This window comes from Scatophagus argus, chromosome 3 (assembly GCF_020382885.2).
Source record: "Scatophagus argus isolate fScaArg1 chromosome 3, fScaArg1.pri, whole genome shotgun sequence".
Classification (NCBI taxonomy): Eukaryota; Metazoa; Chordata; class Actinopteri; family Scatophagidae; genus Scatophagus; species Scatophagus argus.
In genome coordinates, this window is record NC_058495.1 from 6710267 (window position 1) to 6728521 (window position 18255).

The 18255-nt window shown below is 40.0% G+C and overlaps 1 protein-coding gene across 1 annotated transcript; it reads left to right on the plus strand.

The window, feature by feature from the left end:
* Window positions 1-1872: 1872 nt before the first annotated feature.
* Window positions 1873-16293, plus strand: ppm1j (protein phosphatase, Mg2+/Mn2+ dependent, 1J). The gene is made up of 10 exons (XM_046383112.1): window positions 1873-2496; window positions 8030-8144; window positions 10175-10504; window positions 11376-11488; window positions 11724-11808; window positions 12242-12360; window positions 12786-12849; window positions 13256-13363; window positions 14130-14281; window positions 14922-16293. The coding sequence occupies exons 1-10, from the start codon at window positions 2237-2239 to the stop codon at window positions 15067-15069; spliced, it is 1494 nt and encodes a 497-aa protein (XP_046239068.1). The 5' UTR covers window positions 1873-2236; the 3' UTR covers window positions 15070-16293.
* The last annotated feature ends 1962 nt before the right edge of the window (window positions 16294-18255 follow it).

The window sequence follows — 18255 nt, forward strand, 5'->3', positions numbered from 1 at the left end:
TCATTGTATTTCTGATGGTCAGATAATTTAAAGATCCAATGTTTGGGGCTAAGGTGCAGAAATTGAATATAATTAATAATATTGTGTTTTTATTTGTAAATAATCACTTGAAACTAAGGATCTTTGTGACCTTTAATCTGTAATAATCCATCAAACCTTATGAGCTCAAAATACATTTTATACGTGAAGTCAGTCAGGTAAAGTAAAAGTAGCAATACCAAACTATACCAAAGGTTAAGTACCAATGCATATTATTGGCCAAATGTACCTGAAGCACCAAAGGTGAAAAATCTCAAAGAATTCAATTCATTCTAAATTTTGTATGTAAAATCTTAATTTTCAGTGTAACAAGTAATGTAACAAGCCAAATGATGTAGTGAAGGTTCCTTTCTTTACTGTTATGGTTAGAGAGATCTACAAAATCAAATAAAATGGCCATACTCAAGCTGAAGTAATTCCAATCTGTACTTAGATATTTTCCACCTCTGTAGCTGTCCAACAAATGTAGTGGAGTAAAAATATAAAGTACAGTAAAATGGAAATGCTCATGTAAAGTACAAATGTGCTTTGGTGGGCCTACTTCAGTAAAAAAAAAAAAAGTTATGAGTCATCATTGAAATAAATAAAGAATATGACAAATTAAAATTGACATCTTCAGTGAGAGGTGTTGAAGAGTGGATGGGAGGAATAAGCAGGAACAGGTCGATGAACGTTTTGTTTACCTGGTGACAGTGATCTCCAACAGCAAAGACAATCAATACTGGTGTATTCAAAACACACATCAGCCTCAGTGCTTGAGCTGAAAGATGGACTGTGACCTCAGATAAAAATGATTATGTAACACATGTTTCAGCTCTTCACGTACCATTAGTACTGCTCTTCTTTCATAGCTGGATCAAAACAACATCTCCGCCCTAATGACGAACTCCAGCTCCTTTGTCCTCTGGTTAACTGTGTACTGTTTCTGGGTTTCAGTGATTCATATTCAGGGAATATGGTGAAATATATCTGCTCAATGAATCATTAAGATACTCAAGCTCTGCTAATGTTGTGTCAGTTAGTCATGTGTTGTTGCTGACAAGTACCTAAGAATCTTGCCAGCACAGTATCTTTACAAAGACACTTTTATGAAGAGCTTATAGAGTGTAATCAGTGGCTTTCCTAATGATAAATAAATATTTACTGACACTTTTATAGATGACCTATAAGCCAGTTATAAGAACAGCTTCTTGGTTGTCAGGTTGTTACTGCTGTTTGTGTTCAACCAGAAGTTTTGCTTTGTCTTCTTAACTCTGTGCTTCATCCAGTCAGCCCAGAATCTGTCTGTGATTCTGGAAAAGGGCTGCAGTCTTGTCAGCTCTTAGAATTATCAACTACTGTGTATAATCTTGTATAATCTGTAATACTGCATCGTGTCATTACTGATTTCCCTGTGCAGACTTTGGGGCAGATCTGTTGCACTGGATTGCATGGGGCAGGTGTAGCTACCTCATAAAGTGGCCAGGGAGTGTTAATGCAGTGCAGTCATACTGTATGTAGCTGAGTAAATGTACAGCTGTCCTTTTTAATCCTAACCTATCAAAGAGTTGATGGTTTGTTGGAAAGCGAGGCACTCATTAGCCTACATTAATCCCTTTATTCATCACTTGACAACTTTTAGTTAAAAATGTTAATATTTTTTATAAAGCACGGCTTGTTTTCATGTGCATAACATGAACATTTGTTTCGAATATTATTATTTTTTTTATGTGTATACATTTTGTGCTCTTGGAGTATAGTTGTCCAAATGAGTGGTCAAGTTCATCTATCATGCGGCATCTGATTCATTTCTTGATTGCTGACTTTCACATGGACGTCTGCTGGTCTTCTTGACTAAAGCAGCTAAACATTTCCTGTGGCTGTCGAGCTTTTGCGTGAGTTTGAGATATGTTTTGTGTGGTTGAGATATTTTCAGGGCTGGCTGCACGTCCGTGTGAAGCCCTGCCTTCTGAGATACAACCATCTGCCGGATTACAACCTATGCGCAGACAGTGAGGGTTTTTTATTCTGTGTGAATGAGGAAAACATCGTCTCTGCCTGTCTGAAAGCTGTCACATGGGGCCAAGGAGGAAAAAAAATCGCTTCCTGAAATGATCCTCGTCACTGGCGGTGTATTGTTGTTTTATTTTTTCCTCCAACGTATCATCGCATCGCGTTTAATTTTCCGTACGGATCTTTTGGCCGAGTGTCAGTGCCGATGATGATCAGCAAAGTTAAGAACGCCATGTCCACTCTGGTGGGAGGGATGATGCCGCACGGACACCACCACCACAACCATCACTCAGGTGGCGGCCAGACCTGCGGACCGGACAGCCTGCCGCCGCGCTTCCCCTACGGCCGGCCGGATTTCTTGGACCTCACCCCGGAGCTCCTGCAGTACTCCACCGAGCACGCATCACGGCCGGTGCTCACGCTAAAGAGAGGCAGCAGGCTTCCCTGGCGGACTGGATACGCAGAGTGAGTGCAGTCATTGACAAAATGTCCAAACAAAATCACGCACATCACCAGATTTTCTTATTGTCCTGCTGAGTGTCAGGCCTGTGTTGCAGCAGCCTCAGCAGCTCTCAGTGCGCTGCAGCAGCCAAATGATGGCCAACATGGCCTTTCTCTATTGTACACTCTTCTACCACAGTGTTGCTCCCCTGAGCTGCTGTAAATGATACTTGGGGCAGTGTGCCTGTATGCTGTAATTAGATAAAACGCTCCCTATCACAACACAGTGACATTGTGTTCAGTGGTCTTTTACTGAAGGCTCCTCCTCAAGTCACTTTAAAGAGTTATGCTAGAATTTCCATGACATAAACAGTGAAAGCAGGAAATGTCTACCCAACTACTGGTGTCACTATACGCCTTTCTGTGTTAGATCTGTGTTTTCTTAGATTCATGATCTTTTTGATATTTAAAAATATTCATGTATTCATGACGGCTCAATATTTTTTGTCATTTTTCACGCACAAAGGTCCTTAATACTAACGGTTGTTTCATCTTTTTCTTTCATAAAAAGGCTTCGTGGCTCTGTGAAGTTGTGACTAATGACCATTCACTTTTTTTTTGTATGAGCTTATGTGTAAAGCTCCTCATGTCCTTGGTTTTACTGCAGGGGTTTTTATACTCTAATACACCTGCAGTACTTGTCACAGGCAGAAAGAAAGCAACACCATTTCATTTACACTACTGGCCAGGATTTGCTGTTCTGGCGATTCCCGCTGAGGAAAAACACTTTCAGACATTCCACTCTCCCAGAGGGACGGGGGCAGGGCATTATGAAGGACTGATTAGCTTCAGTACAGTATGTGGGCTTCACCACCACTGCCTGTCCTCCTGGGTCCAGCGTGAAAACAGAATGAAAAGCTGACTCATGCACAGAGTCTCAAGGGGACAGGATTCGTGACGACAGCCGTCTCAGAAGACTGAATGAGAGAGGTCAAATGAGGATGTTGTAATGTATGAAGGGAGCTTACTGTGTGGGAATGTGCATCGTCATCACTGCTGTCATATGCTTTAGGCTGCAAATGACTTTGATATAAGGCACTGACACTTTAATTACAGCATTAGCAGTCCTGTTTACAACACAACCTAATCGGCTCATCTGCTCATTTCATACGGAGAGAGTAAACATCCAAAAAGTCCACACCCCTGAGTGTTAAATTATCACACTGTGAGCAGACAAAACTCTCCAGCTAACACAAATCAATCCCTTCTGTCCAATCTCTAAAATGCAACACTAATGCCAAATTGCCTTTGCAGCTCGGATGTAGGAGATGTACAGCCATAGTTCTTTGGAATACTGATTGAAGAAGCTATTTATTCAGTCACACGGCTGATAAAACAACTCAGAGCTATCAAAAGGTGTTAAATTAACTGTGTGCTGATTGAAAGATGGATGATTCAGCTGTGTGGCACTTAAGGGCAATCTGGCTGAAATGATCTTCCTCATGGGGCAACATTTGTCTATTAGAGCATTTGTCAGGTCGACCCTTTTGTCTGGTGCTGTTTACTCCCCTTGTGCTGTAATGAGTAGGAACAACGATGGCCAAACAGTGCACGGAATGTGGACAGCGTCCAATTGGAGGCTGCCCTGCTGGCTTATGTTCAGGCTCAACTTCTTCACTCTGATTGCACTTAATTAGTGTCAGTCTGGTGGTAATGACCATTCATGGTCATTCATGGTTAGCCTGGCATCGCACTGATTGATTGCAGAGAATTATGGGAGCAAAAGCTTTGAGCTTCATAACTATCTCAACTTAGCTGGACTCATAGGGTGTCATTTCAAAGAACCTAAAATCTGTATGCAGTTTTTGCACCACTCAGGTTTAGGATGCCTGGGATAATGAGTCTAATTAAGGCAGTAACTCTGATGTTCACCATTTTGTCAGCATAAACACATAATGCACTTGTGTTAAACCAATCAAAAGTGCTTTTGTCAAATGGCCACCATATTAATACACTTCAATACGGAGGCAGGCCGTGGCACTGAGAACATGAGAGAGTGTGTGAGGAAGCTGAGCTATTATGGATATATTCGTTCTTTTATACCCGAGAGAAGAACCACAACAAATTTAAATAACTCACACTGTATAGATTGTTGATAACATAAAATATAATTGACTATTGTATGTAATATAATAATGCTGTGATATTAATAATAATGTATGAATAAACAGATGTTAGGTGAGCACAAAGGCACAAGAGAAAAATCATTCAAAGCTCTCTGTGACCCTGAAGTGAAGCAAGTAGAGAGACTGGAAAGACTTTTTAACAAAGTAGCTAAGATGTTGTGAAAATTGAATTAAAAGTCTGCAACTTGGCAGGTGTTTTTAGTGAAAGGTAAGACAAGGTAAGTAACTAATGCACTTGCATTGAGGACATTTAGCAGTAAAGAGCTGCAGAGTGATGTCAATGTTGCTATGCCCTCCAGTACTACGAAGAGAATTATTATCCACTTATGACACTGTTGTGTGTCCAGATCTTAAACTGATGGTGAGCACAGTTTACAAATTGCAACTTGTTTTAATTACAGTATCTGCATTATGGTCTAAACAAGTTACTGCAGTACCTGTTAGGGGGTTTGTCAGTTTGCATTTCAGTATTGTTCAACTTCCTCTCGCTAAAAGGGAATTCAGAAAATGTTTCATAAGCTGCAGACGAAGACCTTGTACCAGGCCTGCAGTGTTGACCGAGCTGCCCACCTCCACCTGATGTCATGTAGTTCAGCAGCAGTCATGGATTCATATTTTTCACATTCAGTTTGTAGGAGTCTCCTTAAACGATTGGCTTGTTTGCTCTCGAATGTGTCTGTGCTATCAGAGGGGTTGGATACACATCCAAAGGTTTTATTTGAAACTTTAGTGTCATGAACAAAGAAGAAGCAAACACATATCTTTGTTACAAAAGTTATATCCATATTTCAGAAAGTTCAAATTTGTCATGGAAAATGATGAAGTAGAACGATTATTTCAGAGGTGTTGTTATTATCTAGATTGCGTGCACCACTGATCTGCATCTGATTGATCCACAAAGCTCCACGTGGCTGAAAAAGCCTTTCTTGAGTTGCAGGTTTTCCCAAGACATGAATGCAATTGCAACATTTTATTGCAAAATTTATTTTAACACCAAACTTGACAGACATTTTCATGAAGTCTATGAGGAGTCCAGCAGCAGCAATAAGAGAAATCACTGGAACTCTCAACTTCCTCTTTTGAACTTTCCTTGCATAATATACTGTACGGTCGGAGGAGGAGGGCTCAGACAGAGAAGTGCCATTTTACCAAACATGACCAATATGGTTTTCAGTCACAAGTTCAGGAAGCATATGACCGAAACACAGATATGTGAAAGAGTTAAGTCACATTATAGGAAGGCTCGAGCTCCTGGTTTAGAATCAGGTCCTCCCATGCAGCTCACATTATGTTCAGTTATAGCTCATTGATTGCATGTGACCGCTTTCAAAATAGAGAATAAGTGCTGATTCTGTACTGTGGAAGTGGTGAATCTTTGTGACACTGCAAACATGCAGTGTTTGCTTTCATATTTAACCTAATCTCTTCTCAAAACAAGTGTCAGAGATGCTGTATATGGTTACTATTTCACTTTAAGCTGTATCTGAATTTTTCAAAATGTTTGTCTAGTGTGATGTTTTTGTTTTATTTAATATTATTAAGTTTACTATCATAAAACAGTTTTTTAAAGGCCGCAATGTGAAAATGTAGAGTGACATTAGAAGATAAAACATCATTTTAGATAATATCGTCATTTTTTTTTTATCGCCATTTTTTCAGCAAGTCTAACATACTGAAGGCCTCCAATGGGTCAGATGCATCAAATAGAAAATAAAAAACATACTCTGTATTTCATGCCAACATTTACTTTGGCAGAAAGTTTAGACGACCCTCGGGAGACTTGAAATTCTTTGCTGCCATTAGTCCTAATGCAGGGAGCGCAGTGCAGGACTCTGGGCTGCCTGTCCACTGCTTTCAACTGATTAGAAAGTGAAAGGGCTTTTTATAATCCAGATTTGGGCAGCAGTTGCATTTTGTCCCACATATTTTCTGCTCTCCAATGTCAGAGCCAGCAACCTTTTTCTCCAGTGGGTGTAATCAGCTGAGCTGTTTGGAAAGTGAGAAGTCTAAAGTCTTAATTTCTTGTTTTTTCTTTGACTATACAGTTTTTGTCTTTGCCTCTCACTGACAGTCTTGCTCTCTTTTTTGGTCTCTTTCTCTTTTTCTCTTCCTGTGATGATCCCAGAAGTAGCTGATAAACTGCTAATTCCTCTTCTGCCGAAGTTTCTGAAGGCATCTTAACGAAAAAAGCTTGAATTACTGGAATTAGGCAATAGGTATTATACTGTATTATCCAGCTAATGTGGCTTTTATCTATAATTGAAACTGAGAATGTTACATAATATGCCAGCATGAGGTCCAAACTGGGGCCTTTCCAAGTCAGCCTCATGTGGCAGCTTAAAGGACCATACCAGTGGATGTTTGCGTGTTGCAGCCCATTTACTACAAATTGCTATACTTTACTACACTGTTAACCGCTTTGCAAAAGATGCTCTTAGGTTTTATTGGACAAAGCGGTTTGGTTGAGTAAACTGCGAAAATCAATTTGCAGATACTTGAAACATGCTCGAGTTGTATAATCTGCCAGTTTCATAACATTGTTCTCCGCAGGAGCAGGCAGCTGTTTTCACGACGTGCTCAGTACTAAGCAGCAGACAGACAAAGTTAGACACTAACCGGTGAATAGAGTGGAACGTTCACGGGTTGCAAGCCAAAAATTACCCTCTGGAGCTGGTGGAGCAAAAACAGAAAGGTTTTAGATTTTCTTTCATCAAGTGGTCACACCTCCAAGTTTGCTGTTGTGTATACTAATGGTGAGCACAGTTTACAAGTTGCAGCATATTTTAATAGCAACACTTGTGTTTATACAATATTCTGCTTACTACAGTACATGTTTTTACTGTGCTTGGAATTCGTTTTTGTCAGCTCCTGTCCGTCAGCTTTCATGTCAGTCTTGCACCATGTGTATTGCAAATATGAGAAGCAACATCCTCTCCCTGAAAAGGAATTCAGAAGAGGACTGAAAAGACTTTGTACTTGTTCTGCAGTGTTTGTCGAGTTGTCCACCTCCAACTGTTTAGCAGCAACATTTTTCACCCTCCACTGGTAGAAATATTTCCACACCTCTCTTGTCTCCTTTGTCCTGCATTGCTAGCTACAGTGAGCACTGCTTCAGGATAGATGCTGGTAGAGAGTGAAACAGTGCATTACTCTAAAGCCATTATCGTCACAGGCATCAGCTCATCATAAAAACACTTAATCCCTGCAGCAGGTTCCCTCTGGGACATGACTGCATTCCGCCCCACTTTTTTCCTGACTGTTCGGCTCTCTCCGTCTTTCTTGTTGCTATTGTGTTTTCATGTGGTTAGTGCAAACACTATAAATCATCTGACTCCCTACTCACCTTTCTTCCTTGCCTCCTTCTCCATCAGGGTGATCAATGCGGGGAAGAGCATGCTGAACGAGGACCAGGCCTCTAGTGAGAAGCTGTTTATAAAGAAGCCAAGCAGCAAACATCGTAACTCCACACTGCTGGAGGATAACGGGGTGAGCGAAGGGAAAGCTCCTGAACAGGAGTCAGTAAATTAGGGATGAAATGTCTGGTCAAAGGCTGGCAGATCCCACAAACAATTAGCGATAATGCTTCTAAATCTGACATCAGTTTACTAGAGGGGACTGAGGTAGATGTCACTAAACACAATATAATTTGAGCTGTAGTGCACTGAAATTATAATTGCATCTGTGCATGAAGTGTAGTTATCTGATACCCATAGTGGCGTCTTTGTCCTACTTGGTACTGATGGATTCACCTTGTAACTTGTTATTCCCCTCCAGTGGGACTTCTAATGTTTCACTATGTATACCGTCATTCAAATGTCTCTGATGTCTTCCTCACTGTTACTCATCAGTACAACGAAACACCTCAGAAATAAGTGCCAGTTGTTAAAAAACATATAAGATAGGCATTTCTTGGAGTTTTTGTATCTTTAGTCTAAGCTTTAGCTTTAAACTGCAGATACCCCCACGCCCCAAAAAAGGACTGAAAAAGTTTTACCCATATGCTGCTAATTTCATTTGGCTTTTCGCATTAACTGGTCTCTGCAAAGTTTGAAGTACCAGACCTGGTTAAGCATTAGTGATCCATCTTTTTGTATTAACATTGGATCACATGACTACTATGTGAAAGAATTCACTTACAGTGAGAATAATCACTCCACAGTTCCCCTCACCTCTGCGGAGCATTTTAACATCTTTCAGTTCATGTTTTTTTGTTGTCAATCCCGCAACTTTACTGTTGTAGTTCTCTCTCCCAGCTCACAGTACAATGTAATCCACCACCTGCCCAGCAAAGACACAGTTAGTTGATGAACATGGGGCATTTGGCAGCTAAACGGGCCGATATTTCAATCAGGGGGTGGTTGAAACCAAAAACAGAGCTAAAAGAGAGTGAAAATTGGACATATATCAGGTGGCCACAAACACTACTCCAACAGGAATGTTGCTCCGTATCTGCAGAATATAGGCACCTGATTGCTACCATGTTAGCTATATGAAAAGGTATGTCATGTCTTTTGTAACATGTCTGGGTTGCTTTTTTACTAAGAAAAAAATCAAATCAGTTATTATTTTTAAGTGTCAGATCTTGCTGAGCATTGAGATTTTTTGGCTCTCTACAGTCAAGATTGGGCAGCAGTTTTGTCAGTGATTCTTAACATGCATGCACACACACTACAGGTTTGTCCTGCTGAACTGGTGTTTCACTGGTGTTTCATAAGAATGTGACTGGGTCCAGAGAGCACAGGGAAGTGCAATACTTGTGTCTCACTCAGTGCAGTCTTCCTGAACACATGTATACTTCAGGTCAATATTAGACCCACTATGCCTGCACACACACACACACATATGTACTCATCCTTCATGTGGTGTAATTGAATTACATCATCCCTTGGTTGCACCCCTCCCCCACTTGAGTTTGGCATCAGAGGGGTAAGCCTGTTCATCTGCTAGTTAGTCATGCAGGCCAACTCTGCTTGTAAACATGCCTGCAAACAAAAAGGTGGCAACGCCTTTCCATCAGCCATTACATCATGGTAGATCAGCGAAAGCCCTGAGAGACTGTGTAGATCCTGTTGGCTCAGATATCACTTAATACTTTTTAGCACTATTTATTTTACTGTTAATAGAACTTCATTTTCATTTTTTCCCCCTTGTTGTTCTTTATTGTTTTAGACTTGAACTATTGCACATAATTCATGAAAAATAAAGCTCACAATAAGTCTTTTATCTCTTGCCAGCCTTCCCCATAATATTATAATCTAGATTTACTGCAGCTGTGGTGCAGAAAGACCTAAAATGGAAGAAACATATTGCTTAGCATTACAAATGTCACCAGCTGCAGTCCCAGAGCCTGTAAACCCTCACAAAATCTGTGCCTTCTGCTCAGAGTTGTAATCTCATGGGAGATTTTTTTAAACCATAATCATAGGAATTATTACTTTAAGGACTTCCTCAATGTTTGTACTACTATTTTCACTACACTTATTTAATATAATTCTATGTTCATATGCCAATTTTAGGATGGTACAGGAATCCCTCTCCACTTTTGGGGCGTGTTTGATGGACATGCAGGTTCTGGAGCAGCCATCATGGCCTCCAAGCTTCTTCATCGCCTCATCAGGGACCGTTTGGGAGAGATCTGCCACCTGCTGGAGAACCCCACCAGTGCTCCCCCCATCTGCCTGGCCAAGAACGGCAGCCCGTACCAGACGGAGACAAAGAAGGGAGCTGCACAAGAACCAGAAGACCCAGATGCTATCAGCGACTCCTCAGTACGCTTTCACATGGAAAAGGTCGTCAGCTTGGAGAGCTTGGTGATGGGAGTCATAGAGACTGCCTTCACACAGATGGTGAGCAGATGACAACTAGCAATCTGTGTGAGGAAGCAATAGAACAGTACTTTTTTAGTGAACCTAACTTTGAAACTGAGATTAAAGTCATAATTAGCATTTCCCAGATATTACATCTCAATAATTTTGGTGATGCTCCAACTTTTCATCCAGCACCACCATGAGGTTGCCATTTGTGGTTTGACTAACATATCTAAGGCACAATTTGATAGATTTCCATTGTGTTGGTGCAGACATTCATGCCGCCCTAAGGATAAAATGTAATAATTTAAGTGTTCCCTTAACGTAACTTAACTACTAATCCTAGTGCCATCAGGTTAAAATTTCATTTTGTGCATTTCTGCTTTATGTCTGCAAAACTAATAGCATCTCCATCAGCCTCAACTCTGCTATGTGTTTACTGAACATTTGAAGCTGTTAGCATGCTAACACTCCAAAAACATAGTAAACATTATGCATCCTAAACATCAGCATGGTAACATTGTGAGCACTGCTGTGCTCAGGCGCCACCTTGCAGAGGCTCTTTTGACTGTTATTTTTTAAATCTTTATCTCTTCCTGTTTACGGATGATGTAAGTTTCAAAACTTGAAGTCTCCAAATTGCAAACAGGTCAAATCTGCACAGCCTTGTGCATGCAGTAAGTTCAAAGTGACACACTTCTCTGATGCAACCACTGTCAGGTTTATATGAGACTGATAATACACCACAGATGTATTCTTCAAAGCCTCATTGTGTCTCTCCGTTTACTCAGCCTTTTTTTTTTTTAATATGAATATGTATGAAGAAAATAAAGAGCTATTCTGGATGATGAGAGGCAGAGTGCTCTCTTAAACCACTGAGGTTTAAGAGATTTTTCTTTTCTTTTTCCAGGATGACCTAATTGAAAAGGAGAAAACGTCATATGCCATCTCTGGTGGCTGTTGTGCCTTAGCTGCCATTCATTTGATGGGGAAACTCTATGTAGCCAACGCGGGAGATAGCAGGTGACAGCACTGAAAGAAACTTTCTTCTCAAGACCACAGGAAAAATAAAATGATTGTGTAATTCACTGCAGTTTGGAGCTACGGTTTACTTAGCTTACCACTGCAGCATGTAGCCTTCTCCCACCAACAGTGTTGCTGACCCACCTACTCATATGAGCTGTTATGTAAGAAATGCATGTGGTTTTATCTGTATAAACAGTCTCACTCCTGTCTCCATGTCTCCTTCTCTCTGCAGGGCCATAATCATACGAAACAATGAAGTCGTTGCCATGACCAATGAATTCACACCTGAGTCAGAGAGACAGCGACTACAGTACCTGGTATTCTTCTATCTGCTACGTTTCACACCACAAATACAATTATTTCACTGTCGAATAAATTATCCACGTGTTCAAGGGGAAATTGTGAGTGCACAACAGGCTCTAAAAGGATCTTTGTGCAGTTTTACTAGGAGTAAAGTTGAGCTGAGCATGATAAGAAAGCAACCTGAAGAGGAGGGAGTAAATCTTGTATCACACTGAAATAAAATGACGTCCATCAGCTGCCTGTTTTAGTAGCCGGTTGTAGTTATGAGTCACAGAGTGGGTGGATGATGTTTGCTGCTGAAACACAGAGCTGTCTTGTGCTTTCATTATACAGTATCTGTTACCTTCTGTTACACATAAAATCTTGTCATGACAGATATTTAGGTTTCAGTCAAACTTTTTATTATGTAAACTGATGCGACCTGTTCCATTTTGTGTGTCACTCCAGGGCTTTCTGAGACCAGAGCTCCTGGGTAACGAGTTCACTCACATTGAGTTCCCTCGAAGGATCCAGCACAGTGAGCTTGGCAAAAAGATGCTCTACAGAGACCACACCATGACTGGCTGGTAAACCTGGAGGTTCTTTTTAATCACATTTGTGACAGTTGATCACTTTTCATGAACATTTTATTCTGTATGGGGCAGAATAGTTTGGTTTATGGAGTGTCGACAAGAAATGTATGTATGTATGTATGATTTCCAAAACAAGAGCAGCAACTGACAATGAATTTACTTATCACTTAATGTCTCAGTTATTCTTTTAGATGAATTGATTATTTGTTTAGTCTATCTAAATGACAAAATCTGTTTTAGTTGAAAACAGAAAACATTCAGGTGAAGAAATTATTAAAGTACTCAGGTAAAGGCAGCAAATACTAACATTTGAGAAGCTAGAACCAGTAAAAATTCCTTGTCAGGTTTGTAGCTGATTAATTTCCCCAAAAGTCATGTTCAACAACTCAATCATAGATCTGTTTGTTGTTTTGTTGCAGGGCTTATAAAACAATTGTTGAAGATGATTTGAAATTTCCCCTGATATATGGAGAGGGCAAAAAGGTAAAGCAAACATTGCATTGTACTTACTCGTATACACAGATACACAGGCGTTTCTAAGGATTTCTAAATATTAATGTGCTGACAGTTTCTACTTGGTGATGATATAGTAATAATAATATGCATGTATGCCATAATCATACTGCTCATGGATTCACAGGTCATGCTGTCTGTCTTTGAGTCTGTATGCAGATCAATTATGAAGCATTTTTAAATATGCAAGTTATTGTATATTGTATTGTATTGTAGTGTCTGGCTGGGTAGAACAAGACCTACTTAACATTTTTAGTATTGTCTGAGAGAACATGGTCTTCACGTAATAATCCCTCATAAGTGGATTTTCCTAGAACCGAATCACATCGTGAAACAATAACCTACATTATTGTGTGTGTGTGTTGGTAAAACACAGGCACGTGTCATGGCAACAATCGGAGTGACCCGTGGGCTGGGAGATCATGACCTGAAGGTGTACAACTCCAACATTTATATCAAGCCTTTCCTCTCATGTGTCCCTGAGGTGAGTGTGAGGAGCAGGAAGCAGCTCAGGTTATCATTGCTGTCTTCGTCACCTTGGTCTTTAGGATACATGTGAAGCTTTTGAGGTTCTCTTTATTCAATGTGAAACTCTTTTGTAGTGCTCAAAGTTGTGTCTCATAATATGAAATAAGAGAAATATTTTTTGTATCAGCCCTACATTGTTTATATTTTTGAAAATTACATATCTTTAAGTATAATTTACTCAAGGGTGAGAAATTGTACACGTAATATGATATAAACTACAGGCCTAAGCGTGCAGAAGAACAGTCTTCCTGACTGAACTTTCACAAGAGCTTAAGTTCTCAGTTCTTGTTCAGGCACTTTTCACCTCAGCATTACAGGAATATTTTAGGCTTCCCTTTCTTAAACTGAGCATTTGAACATATCACACTTGATCTAAGTCACTCTAAATAAGTGTTAATTGATGAACATGAGCAGCTTTACTGCCTAAGTTGTGCACCTTGCATGCCTGCATACATTTGCTAATCTCTCAGCACTGCAATTAATTTTATTTTTAAGGTTTCTATTTTACAATATTTAATTTTTACTTACCTATTTTTTGGTAGCAGGGACATTAAAAATTTCACTGCACATTGTACCGTGTATGATTGTGTATGTGACAAATAAACCTATCTTGTATCTTGAAAACATAGGCACAACATGCTAACTGCCCTCTTTATGTAAAGTCAGTAAAAAATAAATTCTGACTGCAGGATTAATAAACATCATATGTCTTTCTATCACAGGTGAAGGTTTATAACATGGATGAATACAAACACGGCCCAGACGATGTCTTGGTCATGGGCACAGATGGACTGTGGGACGTGACGACGGACAGGGAAGTGGCAGATGCTGTGTCAGCCTACTTATCCTGCTGTGACCCCTCTGATCCCATGAGGTATGCAGTGTGCCAAATAATCCTTTAAATTATGATGTTGTTCAGCTGTATTTCCTGTCATGTGAGAATGTTCAGGCAAACTACATGAAAGCTGTGATTTCATAAACCCACTGAAAGTGACACCAGTGGTGTGCTGTTGTACTCAGTATGTCCACTAGGTGGTAACAAATACTTAAGTCTCCTGCAAAATTCTACTCATAGTTGCAGAATAGTATTAAGTAGTAGCTCTTTAAATTAACATTTCTCATCTACAGTAACACATCATAATGTAGTTATAAGCAAATATAATGTGTTCAGGGGTGTTATTTTTTAATACAGTATTTTCAACAATTAGAACTTCTTGTATCTATTCAGATATTACATTATAGTACGTTATACACTATTGTCTATGTACCACTGATAACTGCTAATGAAATTGTCCTATGTTGTTACACCAATTATGAATATTCCAGATTGGCTGCATATGTGCTTGCCTTTTGTCTTTGTCCATTCTTATGATGAACACATTAAGGCTGCAAATCAGTCTGCATGCTCCAGTCTCTCAAAGGTGTTGCCTTTCAGTTGAATTGAGTATCTGTATTTTATATGTGTGCTGTGCATCTCAGTGGTTTAGTGACTGTTTTTTCTGTGTGTTACACAGGTATACATTGGCCGCCCAGGACCTGCTGATGAGGTCTCGCGGAGTGCTTAAAGAGCGTGGTTGGAGGCTACCCAATGATAAACTGGGCTCAGGCGATGACATCACTGTGTTTGTCATCCCATTGGCAGGGCATGAGTCAGAGACATGACAAGGTGCTGCCACGATCGCTGTGACTTTTGGGACCTTCCATGCTCGGAGTCGTGGTGTCTGAGGTGGGGGGGTACTTTTGTCACTGAGCAGCACCTTCATCAGCCCTCTAGACTGGACCCAGTCCCAGCTGCTTCACTTCAGTTCAGTTGTGTAACAAAAGATTTTCAGTGACATTATAAGAAAAGTCACAGTCTTTCTCCCAGACCTGCTGTTTGTGACGGTAGTCGGTGAGAATTAAACCCTCGTTTCCTGTTCATGTTAAAGACTAAACCACTACTCAATCCTTTGAACGGATTGTTCATTTTCATGTCATGCCCTTAATGTGATTCTGTTTTGTAAAAAAACAAAAGAAACCAAAAAAAAAAAAAAAAGCCTCCTGCTGTTTCACATCAGTCATATATTGTAAAGAAGAGAATGTGAGGAAACCAAAGAGATGTCTTTATGGCATAAGGATGGAAATCTGTAAAATAAATAAATAAATACATAAAAGACAAACAATAAAAGAAAAAAAAATCATTAGAGTCATGTCTGTATATTAAAGCATGAAGAAAGTAGAAACAGAGAAGTGGACCTTTTTCAGCATGGGACCCAAACAGAATCAGTTGAGTCTTTATTGCTGTACTTCCTTTCTTAATGATGAATGAATGAGAGTACCTTTGGCACTGTTGCACATGCTCTGTGGTAACCTGTGGATTTGTGATATGTTTCTGTTGAATGTGCACATAGATGATTTGTTTTATTTTTGACATTACAATAGCGAGAACAGAGGGTTACAATTGTGTTCAGTATGAAGGAAGTGGAACATTTGTTAAATTTAACTACATGTTTTCATTATTTTACCCTCAGGGGAGGAAGCAATTTGTTCACAGTAAATGTCCTGGTAAAGTAAGATGTGATAAACTTCACACATATGCCTTATTCAGAGAGGAAAAGGACTCGAGTGCTTTTCTGCAGAAAATTTGATTCTTGTAGATGTGGTAAAGAACAGTGTATGCCCTTAAATGTGCTGTAAACCTCTTTTGTACCATTTTGGTTATGTCATGTCGTTATTTAGATTCTCCATATATTTTTAAAGTTAAAATTTGGTTGTAAGCTGTATAAGATGTTGTATTTTTATGGTTTTATTCATTACTGTTTGTTTAGAGAGATTTTGTGAGCTACCAAAATGTGAGTCAGAGGGATAACATGTACCAGTTCAGAAATAAATCAGAGCTTTCCCGTTTGCTTTGAACCTGTTTTCTTAAAGTCAGTTCTATGAATTTCTTAAAAGGAAATGAATTCTCAATGTGGACAACTAATGAGTTAGAACAGTTCAGAGAGTTTGTCACTGATAATTACACTGCTTGACTAAGAGGAAGGTTTAGTTCCTCTGTATCCATGTTCTCCTATTCAGACTCCTGGTATTAACATCATGAGCATGGTGAGTTGGTATGTTTTGTCACATATTGGATTTCAAACATTTGAACATTGTGTAATCAGTGTAATTGTAGACTGGTTTGCTGTTGGGGAAGTTAAAGGCACCTGCTGTCCACCTTCAGCCTGATTTGACCTCTTCTGAGGATTGTGTGCAAAGACTGTAAGTGACAGCTGATAGTTTCCTTACTCTCTTGTCTCCGGTTTCAATAAGGATGGCTCATCCTTAAAGGTGCCCAGTAGCGTCACGTTTACTTTTCACCAAAACGTATTGTGTGTATCCTGGAGGTCTCACAAATGTGTTGAATGCATCACTTCCACCTCCACTTTCTCCTGCAAACATTTACAAAAGCTATCTTAAAGTTTTCAGATCCAGCACTGTTTAAATTTCATGTTTACTTGCAGTCTTTCTCCCCGCATTTGTTGGAACACTGTTGAATATCCTGCTACATTACTGCCCCCTGCTGATCAGTGAAATAATGTGATATCATTGGCATGATTGACCTGAAAGTAGTTCATCCATCCATTTTCTATACCGCTTATCTGTCAGGGTCGTGGGGGAGCTGGAGCCTATCCCAGCTGACTACGGGCGAGAGGCGGGGTACACCCTGGACTGGTCGCCAGTCAATCACAGGGCCAACACACAAAGACAGACAACCACACACTCTCACACACACACCTAGGGGTAATTTAGAGCAGCCAATTAACCTAATGTGCATGTTTTTGGTATTGTGGGAGGAAGCCGGAGAACCCGGAGAAAACCCACGCAGGCACAGGGAAAACATGCAAACTCCACATAGAAGGGCCCAGACCAGGATTTGAACCTGGAACCCTCACTGCACCACCGTGCCACCCCTGAAAGTAGTTCCCTCTCCATAATCATAGAGGTCTTCCAGTCCCTGAAATGCACCTTGAGGAGAAGCACGAGGACGATCACAGAACATTGAATCACAGGAACAACGCCAACTCTTTGATTTGAGACCTTTAAAGTCTATTGAGTGGTTGATGTGAAGGGGGAGTAAAATGTTGTAATACAGCAGGAAAACTAGCTATGAAACAGGAATGAAGGCTCCACTTGTGTGCATAACTACTCAAAGGAAAAGAGCTCCATACTGCTACTAGAGGTCCAAAACTCCAAAGGCAGTCCTTAGTTATTCTTTCTTTGTGATTTATTTTATTAAACACACACACACAGGGCCTTTAATAAACATTAATGGATTACACTTCTGGGTAATGTGTTTTGTAAGTGAAGTCTTTATTTGGAAAGTAGCTATGAGCTATCCAACAGTCCAACAGTTGGCTGCAGTATTGGTTGGAGGTTGTTAAGCATGAAAGTAAGGAAAAATACAAGAATCCCAAAGCTGATTAGATGTATTTTGCTACTTTCTGTAATTGCTAATTATTCAGTAGATCTTTTTCTTTTTCTTCTAATGTTAATATTCTTGTTTCATGTCATAAAATGAATATTTCCGTATGGGTTTGCTTGTCAGACTCGGAAGACAGACCACATTATTTGATCATGAGACATTTTTGTGTTGAATCTCCAGTTAAGGTTATGTTGAGACAGATCACACAGATCTACAGCACAGTTGCCAGTCTACAGGAAGTGACTGTCTGTTCAGATATGAAAAATTGTCCTTTTTTTTTGTTCTTTCAGAAGGCAACACTGGTAAGATCCACACCCATCCCTCCTGTTGCACGAGTCATCTTGTACTACGGATGATGTCATCTTCGGCCGGGGAGTGGAGGAGGGACCAGGGTGACTCCAGCG